At 36.1% G+C, this 12,420-nt stretch overlaps 2 protein-coding genes across 4 annotated transcripts in view; one reads left to right on the top strand and one right to left on the bottom strand.

Moving 5' to 3' along the window:
• Nucleotides 1-5: 5 nt before the first annotated feature.
• Nucleotides 6-1,865, bottom strand: LOC148172027 (potassium/sodium hyperpolarization-activated cyclic nucleotide-gated channel 2-like). The gene is made up of 6 exons (XM_088042397.1): nt 1,569-1,865; nt 1,316-1,525; nt 1,113-1,272; nt 569-1,076; nt 302-525; nt 6-263 (listed from the first exon to the last, which is right to left on the bottom strand). Exons 1-6 carry the CDS (start codon nt 1,814-1,816, stop codon nt 6-8), a joined length of 1,608 nt encoding a protein of 535 aa, XP_087898523.1. The 5' UTR covers nt 1,817-1,865.
• A 54-nt stretch (nt 1,866-1,919) lies between these two features.
• LOC148172026 (calpain-9-like) overlaps nt 1,920-12,420 on the top strand; it is a 27,352-nt gene continuing 16,851 nt past the window's right edge. For all 3 annotated transcript variants that reach the window (XR_015770338.1, XM_088040664.1, XM_088040663.1), the window contains exon 1: nt 1,920-2,159. Coding sequence is in view for 2 of the 3 variants with exons in the window: in XM_088040664.1 (XP_087896790.1) it covers nt 2,075-2,159 (85 nt within the window). In the remaining variant the exon portion in view is untranslated. The remainder of the gene's footprint in view (nt 2,160-12,420) is intronic.

Here is a 12,420-nt window from a genome sequence, read left to right as displayed (position 1 = left end):
ATAAATCATAGAATCACACTCATTGAATGCTCCCTCTCCAACAATCTCTTCTCTATATCCTGCGTCAACATAATCCTCCTCTTCGCCACTCGTTTGATCGTTTTAAACAACTCATCTCGTGCCTCAAAACACTTCTTGAACTGCCTCCGCTCCAACTTGTACAACTCGCAACACTCCAACGCTTTTATACTAGCCGTGGTCTTCTGATTCGGAAAAATCAATCCAATCTCACCAAAGTAGTCACCATCTCGCAAATGACAGACCTACAAACTAACTTAACTAACTCACTGTTAACCTCAACCTCTTTTCCTGAAGGAGACGACACGGAAACGGTTCCAGAGGACAGGAAGTACATGCAATCTCCGATGACTCCGCTTTTGATGATTAGGTCTTGAGGGAGGTAGATTTCTTTTTTTAGATGAGTGACGATAACTTCTAGAATCTCCGAAGGAAGGGACTCGAAGAGCGAGACGCTTTGGACCAAGAGGTAGCAGGTTTGGAATTTGATTTCTTTGCGGAGCTTATCTAAACTTATCAATGAGAAAGAGTGGTGAGATGTGGTACCCACCGGAGATGTAACGATCAATGGTTCGCTCGTTGAAGAATTTTTTTTGGTACTTGTACTCGTAGTACTGATACACTCTGTTTTGAAGAGCTGGAGGAAACTTGTACACTTGCATAAATGCGTTCATCTGACTCATAATAGCGCAGTACTTAGTCTCAGTACTGTTGGAATCAGAGTTGACTTCTATAAACACAGCTAAGGGAGAATAAAGGACTGTTGGTACCACCGCACCTGTTAGATAAGCAATGAAGACACCACCAATTATGTAGATAAGAATAGCAAAGCCGTAGACGCTCCAGTTTTGGTCGAGTTTGATGGGTACTTCCACTCCTAGAATAAACGACGCGGAGTAGAAAACAGAGAGGATGTAGAGGCTCCCCATCAGCTCCCAGTCTTTGGAGGGAGTACCAACCACCATTGGAGTCAAAAAGAAGTTGCAACAACTAATATAGTTCACTATTATGATAGTCAGGATGCAGATCTTGGGGGAGAGACACCTGCATTTAAAAAACTGGAGAGGATAGAAAAGGTACTTTGTGGTAGTTACGTGGAGAGTTCGGTGAAGGTAGATCATGAACGTGAGAAGTCTGAAGATTTTTAACAGCGCCAGGTAGTTAACTACAGTGTTGTACGTGGAGGCTTCGTACTGAAAAATCGGTAGCGAAGAGAGCAAGTCGGTGATGAAATAAATACTGCAGAAGTAGTTCCTGGAAGACATTTTAGCTCATGGTGGTAAAAATTCGTACGGACTTTGCAACCCTCGTTGGATTCATTTCAATTTCTTTGTTTGGAAGACAATAACCCGTGTAGAAGTTAATGGCAATGTCGCAAAGACAAAAAGCAGACAAGGCGTTGGGGATCCAAAGGACATTATCTAAGTAGTACCGAAAAGCAACATCAAGAGGTCGATAAATCAAAGCGCCAAGAAAGACGAAAGTCATCCACATCTCGTAGTACAACCTAGAAGTGTCAATGAATACTATGCATGGTACTGGAACCCAACCTGAAGATGCTGAATGGGTGTATCACCCACGATCCCGTCACTCCTTGTTTCTTTCGCTCAGCGGCAATCACTGAAAGACTCATGAAGAACTTCCGACTCTGCGGATTGAACTCGGCCGCCAAAATGCACTTCCTGATGCTCCTTAAAGCCTCTCGCCACAACGGCGCATTTGTCGGTAACTTCGGTAAAAAACTCCCCGACGTCTTCTCCATAACAGCACAAAGATGATTCGCTTTCGTATGAAACATCTTGACACATGTCACGATGACTTGAAAATTCCGTTACGCCCCTGTAAACACCAGCAACAGGTGTCCGTCAATTTCCGGCTCTAGTCGAGGAAACTCGAACTCCTAGGCTAGAGTACCACTCTGCATTTTCCTTCAGTGATGTTCGGTCGCTTTGATATCGTGAATACGCGAAGTAAGCGGTGGAACACACGTGTGCGTTGAAAAAAGTGTTGTGCGACGCCAACTTTGCGTTTTTGACAATGTGAAAATATTGAAGAAATGCCTCACACGATTTTACGGGGGCATCCGAATGGGTATGCCCATCATTACACCCAAAACGGGCATGCCAAAACCAATGGGCATGGTAAGATTTTTTCAAACTCGAAATTTTTAAACAATGCAATTATGTGCATTCAAGAGCTCTTGAATGCGAGTGCAATTCATGTGACAGACGGACAGCGGAGATGTTGCATGATTTGTGCAATTTCTTCAGGCTTGAGATGATAAGGAGGAAAAATAATGCGGTAATTGGATGAAAATTATCGATCGCTTGTTGCGCTGTTGACACTCATTTTAGCGCACACCAACACCTGTTGTTGAGGTTTTTAAATTTGAGGGCGATTATCGGACTCCAAGGACCAGCATCAAGGGGAAATTAGTCCTAAATTCTTTGATTTTTTAATTTTAGTGCTAGTTTCTCACCCTTAATAAATTTGATCTACAATCATTTAGAAAATAGGCACTTTTTGCACGTATTTTCGTTCAAAAAGTAGACGTTTAGTGCACTGCAATAAACGTTTTATTGAACGCTTTTTGCTTAGAGTCGATAAATCAGCAGTCAAATTGTATTTATTTTGACCTTTGATGACAGATAATTTCTGATTGTCCGTTTTTATAAATTAAAACTGGAGAACAGTCGTAGATAAAATGTTGTAAAATACAAGTTAAAAATGGCATTTGTTGCATTTAAAACACTCGTAAATTCGTGTTTTAGACACTCATGCAATAAACACTTACTTTTTACACTTATTACTTAAATTACTATGAATATTGACTTTTTCATTAGTTAATTTAATAGTTTTCAGGATTTTTTTTCATTTATATTTCATGTTTCTCAGTTACTAATTTCTCGCTTTATTTCTCTTTCTGTGGTACTTAATTTTTCCGATCGTTTGGGCATCTTAGCTTCATTTTTAGATCCTCATTTCTCCAAAAATTTCTCAGATTATTTTCATTTTTTTTATCAGACCCTGAATTAGCTTAATTTTGAATTTATTTTCAGTTTTCAGGATTTTTCCGTTTCGCATCTCGTCAAGACTTTTAGCGACTTTCCTTAATTTGTCTATCTAAAAATGAGATCTTATAGTTTATTTTCAGTTTATCACTTTTTTGGATAAAAGCAGGTGTTGGTATTTTAACCCAGCTGGTTTGACGGTCAGTGATGTAAATTCTGCCAGGGCTGCCAACGTGAAAACCAGTTGATTTTCAGTTTCTCACATTTTTGAGTAAAAGCAGGCGTTAGAATTCTGACCCATCTGGTTTGGCAGTCAGTGATGTGAATTTTGACAGGGCTGCCAACGTGAAAAAATCGCGTCACTGACTGTCAAACCATTTGATTTTCCGTTTCTCATTTTTTTTTAATGAAAGCAGGCGTTGGAATTCTGACCGGCTGGTTTGGCAGTTCTAGTGATGTGATTTTTGCCAGGGCTGCCAACGTGAAAAATTCGCCGTCGTTTTGTAAAGGCAAACAATGTTCGTTTCAGTGGCAGCGAGGTAAATTCCAATTTCCTCTTTTGGCGTTCTTCGAATTCGGCTCAATGAACAATAACTTCAATTAAAGTGTAAAATTTCTTCCCACTATCTGCATGAACATCGAGCAGTTCTTACCGAAGTAATTAGCCAAGAAAGGCATTTTACGATACGTCAACCGATAAGAAATGCATCTGAGATCTTATCCGTTTCCACTTTTAATTAACAGAAAAACAAAACAGAAATTTAGGTTAAAATGACAATGTGAAGTCGCCTTAACAATCCCAGTAGGAGGCAAGAATATAATTTATCGCCAAATAACACATTCTTCGGTTATAAATCATAATTACATTAAATTTCATAATTCCAAATTTAATTTCGAGCGATGATTTATCGACGTATTATTAAATATCAACCTTGTATTTATATTGTAATTTTTTTTTCGCGCGCTCTTCGGCATTCAACATCACGTTGTCGACGTGATTGTTATAATTTCCCGTAATTGACGATTTAATTAAATTCGATCGAAGTCGATGAACTCAAATCATCGGGCTAATTTCAGGAGATTGGTGTCAAGGTCGGGTAAAAAACGCGGGTCATCACCTTTAGAAAAATTGAATTGGAAGATTTTCGAGCGGAAGAGATCCAAGGCCGCCGATGGGAAGATTACAGACGTCATTAACGAATAATTGAAATATTTATCATGATCGATTGTTGGCGGTTTCGAAGGAAATTCCACTCGAAATCTGCACCGGAGCGGAATTCATTCGAATTAATTTCGATTTCGATGATGTCTTCGCGCCGGACGGTGAGAGGAGGTTGTAAACCTTTATGGTTCTTGTACAGTTAATGCTTCCGTTACTTGTTTTTATAGTTTCTCGGAGTTTACCTAAAGTCGCAGTTGTCATTTTCACGCATTTCCTGAGAAAGGCTCGCTTGTGGTTGCCCAAGTTGCTTTACGGTCCTCCGAGCCACAATAAAGTCTCCCTTTCTGTACTTGTGACAGGGCATGAAACTAGGTCTGCATGTATAAATTGCGCCGAATATGGAAAAGGCGCGCATACCAAACATTCTACAGTTAGCACGCGATTCCTGCGATTTTTCTTACATTTCGACGGTGACTTCAACGGTCGATGACACGCCGAACTGATAAATCTGATTGTGGGTGTTGGAATTAGTGCGACGTCATTTATAATAACAATGGAGAGTGTTTGGACGCCTACGGGGATTTTTCTTCACTTATTCCATCACCTCCACAAATCATCACTGCTGTGTTATTAACTGATTGAAAGCGAGATCGAAAGAATGCGGAAAAAATTCCATAGTTTGGGCTCCTCCATCACTTACATCACAAATTTTCGCTTTGTGGAGGTTGAAGTAAAGAAACGTTCCTCCTCGTCTGCTTCTGTGCCACCCACTTGTTTTTCTTCATTTAAGAATCTTGCACGGTGCGACCAATTTCGCCTCGCTCTTCATCCTCATCTTTTCCCATGTCGCCTCCGCCAGTAACCCATCATCCTCAAACAAAAAACGTCTAATTGCACGTTAGAATAATGGGCTAGTAAACCCTATAACGAAATTGCACAATAAAACTCTCAGAACGGATTTTCTAGTCTGTGTGCGTTATAAGTGAGATGAACTCTGAAGATACAGTGGGAAGTGTTTGTTGCTTAGCGTCTCGTCGTAACATTTTTTTCTTTTTCTTCTTCCGTTCCTTGGCGAGAGAACGACACACTCTGTCGTAAACAATTTTTATGTCATAATGAAGCACTAAACTCCCCTGAACGAGATACCATGAATTACGAGCGGTGTAAAATCGATGGTAGCGACATGAACGATCGATAAAAAATCGATGATCGGATGTCAAACGATCGATGATTTAATGGACGATCGTAAACAAGGGAGGAATTAAATTGTTGATCATTCGGCTATAAATACCGACGGCCGAAGGCGAGATTGTATCTGTTTAATTAACATCGGCGTTAAAGGATTTATAAGAGTTGCTCGCCACAAATTTCGAAACTGATCCTTATTTATTTTTCTTGTTATCTGCGCTTTTGTTAACTCGGAATTTTATTGCGAAGATGCTAAATATGCGCATAAACATTACAGGTCGCCATATAGCTGTAAAACGTCCTTTATTATGGAAATTCTGTGGAAAAATTATTAACGCGAAATTAATTATGCATTTTCCTGTGCTGCTGAGAGAACTGACGTGTCGCCATTTTCGTCGATGATCTAAGGTCACTAAAAGAAAATTTCTCTTTTGTAAGATACCGCTCTTGGTTACGAAGAGAAAGACAACGATATATTCTGTCTTTTTAATTTTTTTTACGCGAATGACATGGATATTTTTTGTTGTTTGTGTACCAACCCTGTTTTTATGATCTGTTAGTAGGATTGTCATATGCAATTTTGGGATTTTCTTCTTCTTGCACTTAAAAATTTGTTTTACCTATAGCTCAATTCTTCTATCGTTGTCAGAATCACTTACCCCCAGATTTTCGAAATATAATTTAGAATATTTTTTTCGGTGACATTGGAGTTTCATAGCTATCTAACACTTTTGATAAAATTCTAGATTTATAGTGGCATTTAAAACTATTAATATACTTCAGAAGTTTCAAGAAATTACCACAATATCAGCTTTTACAAACTAATTCTGAGAAAATATAGAGAGGAAATCACATGTAAATTTTAAGGAAAACGCAAGGGAAAAAAAAATTCGAGTTGTAGAAAAATTCGAGTAAAAGAAGTTTGAGTAGTTGTGGAAGTTCGCCTGTATTTTGAAGTACAAAAATCTAGTACTTTTATTTATTTATTTTTTTGGTCTCAAAATTTCTTCTGTCATTTAAGTTTTTAGTTTCCTTAATTATGAAGGTTTTTATTGCAAAAGAATTTTTATTTCAAGCATTTTTGTTAATGTTTACAAACACTACTAGACAAAGACAAAAATTTTAGTTTTTACTTTCTGCACTACCGACTTAAACCACATTAAACTACACCAGTTGTTACTCGTAAAGTTCCAATTTTTAGGTTTTCTAATATTAGAAGCAAAAATACGAAGTAATTGGTCTTAGATTTGAGTGCATTTTGTAATGCACGGATAATCCGTATCCGGATAATCGAGGTTCTACTGTACTTTAAACAATCATTTTAAGATAATCTTAACTTTTGTCGATGACAAATTTCATGTCTTTCTAATCATTGTTTTCTGCATTATGTCTATTTCTTTAATATTTTAAACACATTCTCAGTTGTCTGTACCTTATGAAAGAGAAGTTTTCATCTAGTGACCTTACGATGACCTGAGAAAAAAATTTTTTTAGGCGACTTAAACTAAAAATAAAATTTTTAGGCCTTAAAAGCGGCCTAAAAGTGAGTCTTTTCTGGCCGCAAACATTTTCGGCCGATCTATGGTGGCGCCATCTATCCATAGTTTTGCATATTACATCAAGATACCAATATTACCCTCAATTTTGTAATTATTTGGGTAAAATTAAATCGGCAAACTGCTGTAAAGTGCATCAAAGACGTATTGAATTATTGAAAATGAACATGGATAGCAGTGCTGTCGCAACAACATCAAAAAGCACATCAAACCTAATTTATACAAATTGTGAAGCTACACGTGCTGAAACTGCAAATGTAAATAAAGAAAATATGAACTTTTCTAAAGAATTCATAAATATTTCCAATTGTTCAGTTGTTAAATCAATAAATCATAAGTAAAAATTAATTAACTACTAAATTTAATGATGTCGCCTAAAAAATCTTGTGTGTATCACGGCCAAAAAGTGCCATTTTGCCCTCGCCTTCTTTCTGGCCTCGGCTAGCGCCTCGGCCATTAAAAAAAGGCTCGGCCAAAAAAGAACCACTTTTTTGCCTTGGTACACAAATAGCTATTTTAGGCGACTTAAAGTAAAAATGGAATTTTTAGGCTTCAAAAGCGGCCTAAAAGTAAGTCTTTTCTGGCCGCAAACATTTTTGGCCGATCTATGGTGGCGCCATCTATCCATAGTTTTGCATATTACATCAAGACACCGACATTACCTCCAATTTTATAGTTATTTGGGTAAAATCAAATCGACAAACTGCTATAAAGTGTAACATGTCTAGCAGCACATCAAACCTAATTCTTACAAATTGTGAAACAACACATACCGAAACTGCAAATGTAAATAAAGAAAATAAGAACTTTTTTAATGGATTCATATATATTTCTAATTATTCAGTTGTTATAAATGATTAAACCAATAAATCATAAATAAAAATTATTTAACTTGTAAATTTAATGATGTCGCGTAAAAAATTTTGTGAGTATCACAGCCAAAAAGTGCCATTTTGCCCTCGGTCATTAAAAAAAGGCTCGGCCGAAAAAAAAAACACTTTTTGGCCTTGGTACACAAATAACTATAATTTTTCCGCCTTCATTTCAAAACTTAAATTTTCTGAGAAAGTGAGATGCGGAAGGACGAATTGGTTGTTTTGGGCATCTCCCATTTCCCTTCATCCATCGAAGTAACGGTTACATAACGTTACCCCAGCGGAAACGCTAATCACCGCCAATTTCTTTAATTACAATAATCGCCTCGTAAATGATTAATAACTGAAACCGAACCAGATTTTTGCATAATGTCACACGTGCAAGCATCCACATCTACAGGGTGTTTGCTTACCACGACTCCGATGAGAAATTCGTGATTCCAGTGGGTGTACGTTACAACAACGCACAAGAATTTTTACCGCGCTCAGGTGAGCTCATACACCTATTGCATATGAGAATGATAAAAAGGGAAACCTTGAGGATATGTCCGATGTATAATTACATACACAAACTGGTTATCAAGTCCTCACACGCACTTAGGGCACGTGTACACGAGCCATTGTCTCTTCTAATCCATGCATTTATTTCTTTATCAAATTGCAGCGTTTCCGGTTCGATATCTCAACCTTGATGACGCCTCTTTTGCTAGAGAGGCGGCGAGCTGTTACGTAACGGTGAAGAAAATCAATTCCAACACGGAACAATTAATTTATTGCTGCTATTATCTGGAGTTTGTAGTGTGAAGATGGTAATTGGGTGCGTTCAAATCTGACCTCGAAATGCGAGGAATTTCGGCGCACTTCACGGCGGAGATAATTATGCAATGTCATAACATTGCATGGTAGTTATTACTAAAAATGACACAAAAGGAGGAGTTGTGTTCTTGACAAACTTGATGAGTTTTCCGTGTTTGACGACCAGACGAGTACATTAGCTAAATCGTGACAATGCTAACTGCTGATAATACCACACTTTTTTAGCTTGTAATGCTACGTCGTTACATCGGGTGCTCGAAGGAAAATGCCGCAAAACAAACCATTTGAAATAAAGGATTGTTATTACTTGTTCTGAAGAATTTCTTAGAGAATTTCTGGCCGTCAAGTTGAAACTTTCTAGCTTCTTCAGGGTAGAAATTAGCATTTCGCAACAAAAATTTCATAATATTTTTGAACTTTTTTATTTGTGTGATAACTTTCGTAATTCCACTGGTACTGTAATAAACTAATAAACTTTGGAGTATTTTTAGCAGCAAAAATCCAAACAGAAACTTCGGGGCAAAAAAAGAGAAATTCCGAGAAATTTCAAGAGCAAAAAAGACAAATTTTCTTTAGATTCTCCCTTTCTTCATAACAAAATGGAGAATACGACTGAAACTGGAATAAAACGCAAAAAAGAATTCTTTCATTGGTCCGCTTTATCTTTCCCAAAGTAGGTTTTAGAACAAAAAAACGCACACAAACAACCAACTCGATTGTTCTGTTCAAATGAATAATAAACTAAAGGAGTTAAAAAAGTTGGAACGTTGAAAAAAAATATTCCAAAAAACTGCCGGGATTTCGGGGAAAAAGATTCTCTCTGGATATTCTAGAGTTTGTTTAATTCTTTAAACTCTGTTTAAATTTTCGGCATTTCCAGATTCTGTGTTTAAAATATTAAATTTTCATTTCAAATTAGATTTTTTTAGATCTCTAGTTCGTTTTAGATTCTCTTCAATTTGTGTAGGTAAACCTTCTGGATTCTCTTTAGATTCGGTTTGATTGTCCTTAGATGTTCAAAATTTACATTCTTCTTGGATTTTCTTTTTAGATACGAACTCTTTGAATTTCATAAATTGTCTCTAAATGTCTATAATTTTTTCTTAGACTCTCTCTAGATTTCTTTATGATTAATTTAAATTCTCTCTAGTTTGTCTAAATTCGTTTTTCTTGTTTTTCCTCCAGATTGCCCTTAAATTGGCTACTTTTTAGATTTTCTAAATTTCCCTCAACTTTTGTGCAAATTGTTTTTAGATTCTTTTTTTTAATTTTGCTGTCTGGAGCACTCCTCGTTAAATCCTTGCAAGCTGCCTCCCAGCAAATCTGTGAATGAAAGTGAAGCTCGGCATTTAGTTTGTACTACAAAAATCTTTTTTCATTGTTATTAAGTTTAATTAAAACGTTAAAACTTTGAAAAACAATTTGCCAAAGTTGCCATTCTTACAAACTTCTAGAGCAAAAGAGACAAAGATCCACCCTTTCTTTGTAACAAAATGGAGAATGCGATTAAAATCGGATGAAACCGCAAAAAAAGAATTCTTTCATTGGCCCGCATTATCTTTCCCAAAGTAGTTTTTACAACAAAAAACACACGCGAACAAGCCAATTGATCGTATTGTTCATTCATTGGATGTCTATAACTGTTACTTATTGCATAAATTTCTAAGCACAAAAAAGAACCAATTTATTGAAATGAATAATAAACTAGAAGAGTTAAAAAAGTGAAAACGTTGGAAAAGAAATTCCGGGAATTCCAGACCCAACTCGGGATAAAAGTTTAAACTAAAGAATCTCTCTGTGTATTCTAAATTTTATCGTTATGGCCCAAAATTTCTTTTTAAATTTTTTAGATTTTTTAAATTTTGATTCTTTCCAATTTATGGATTCCTGGTGTTCAAAATTTGCAGTTTCTTCTTAGATCCAGCTCAAATTTTCTACATTCTCCTTGAATTTTCTCGATTTTCTCTGTGAATTCATTTTAGACAACGGGTGTCTAAATGAAAATCTGGTCAAGAGCGTAATGCCACCAGCTTTTGTTTTTTTCCGTATGTCGGTTTTAAACTCAACAGCTGTCAACACGTTGTCACACATTATAGGTTATTTGTTATTTCTCCATAATCTTTCAAAAAAAACATTTTGTGCTAGCTTCCAACCATAAAGGCTTTTTGTTCACTAGAGAACACCATTTTTGAACAATAATAAACACGTTCAACGAATGACGGCTGTCAAAACTGATTTAGGAGGAGACATACGAAAAAAACAAAAGCTAGTGGCACTACATTCTTGACCAGATTTTTATTTAGACACTTGTTACATAAAGTCCAAAATTGTCAGTTTGACATATTCAAGTGGCAAAAAAAGAGTAGGTAATCCTGGGCTGACCTTGGTGAAATGTATTTGTCGAAAATTGTTATTGGTTTATTGTCTATGCCACAGAAATAACTATGATTTGTTGGAGCAATGATTGATGATACGCTGAGGAAAAACAATTATCCTAAAATCCAAAAATTACCAATGTATAAGACAGGAGAACTTTTTAGAACCACTCGAATCTGGCAAAGTGACAATTTCGGCCAAATTTATTCAAATGAACTATAACTACTCTTTGAATTGCTTTTAAATTAATAATAATTTTAATTATCTTTAAATTCTTTTAACATTTATTTAAATTCTTTCTAGTTTATTTAGATACTTTCCTTGCCTTTCCTCCAAATTTTGCCAAAATAAGGCTACCTACTTTTTAGATTCCCTATATTTTCCTTAATTTTGGTGCAGATTGTTGTTAAATTCACGAAATTTTTACTTTAAATTTTTAGTTTTACTGTTTGAAGTACTCAACGTTTAATCCGCTTCTGATCAAGCTGCCCCCCAAAAAATCTCTCAATGAAAAAAAAAAAACAGCGTTTTCTTTATACATACAAATCTGAGTTCACCATAAATGTGTTTTCATTGTTATTAGGTTTAATTAAAACAACAATTCAAAGTTAAAACTTTTGAAAATAAATTCCGGAAAAATCTGCGGAAACTCCGGTAGTTTAAATGCCGCCCCAACAAAATTTAACAAAGTTAATACCTTTACAAACTTCGAGAGCAAAAGAGACAAATTTTAGAAATTTATTTTTACAGATCCACCTTTTCTTCTTAGCAAAAAGTTTTTGTTATATTGGCCCGCATTATCTTTCCTAAAGTAGTTTTTATTATTTTATTTTTATTATCAGTGCAAGAGTTAGAAAAGTGAAACTTTGGAAGTTTGGCTGCAAGTTGAAAACGCTTTCTTTTCCAGTCATAAAGCGCGATATTTTTCTTGTAAGCCGTTTAACGCAGCAACTACTCGTTTCGCCGTTTGCAATTTATAGGATTTAGCACTTAACGTTCATTTGTGTAAGAGCATCATGTAATTACAAGACCATTAAGTTCTTGTAAAATCCCGACAGAAATGTGTGGCAACATCTCGACCTATTAATTGTTACTTAAATATAATAGATAAGTCCGTTAAGTGGTGGCAATGAAATGGATACTTTGAGAAGAACACGTCGTTTTTGTCTGTGGCTTTGTAAACAATCCAAAATGCCAATTTATAGGAGAGTCTCGGAATGTCCATTTTTGTAATTCCCAGGAGGTGCTGATTGTGTGTAATTTCCTATTTCCCAGTGGCTGGAAAAAAGTGGTTCGAGTAAAAGTGCACGCTTTCCATTTGCTCTCATCTCTCTAATTACGGAAGTAAAATTATTGATGGTTTGTTGACCACAATCGCAATATTTTATTAAGAGTCAGTCGGCTGGGATCGATAAATG

This window comes from Gnatocerus cornutus, chromosome 7 (genome assembly GCF_029298725.1).
Source record: "Gnatocerus cornutus isolate USDA-ARS CGAHR chromosome 7, icGnaCorn1.1, whole genome shotgun sequence".
NCBI lineage: Eukaryota > Metazoa > Arthropoda > Insecta > Coleoptera > Tenebrionidae > Gnatocerus > Gnatocerus cornutus.
The sequence above is the reverse complement of the archived record's forward strand: the minus strand, read 5'-3'. Positions and strand labels throughout refer to the sequence as shown.

Coding starts and splice junctions, on each gene's coding strand:
- LOC148172027 (XM_088042397.1), bottom strand. CDS start 1,816: ATGTTTCATACGAAAGCGAATCATCTTTGTGCTGTTATGGAGAAGACG. Junction 526..568: donor CATTGATCGTTACATCTCCG/GTGGGTACCACA, acceptor TGATAAGTTTAG/ATAAGCTCCGCAAAGAAATC. Junction 264..301: donor CGTCTCCTTCAGGAAAAGAG/GTTGAGGTTAAC, acceptor GTTAGTTTGTAG/GTCTGTCATTTGCGAGATGG.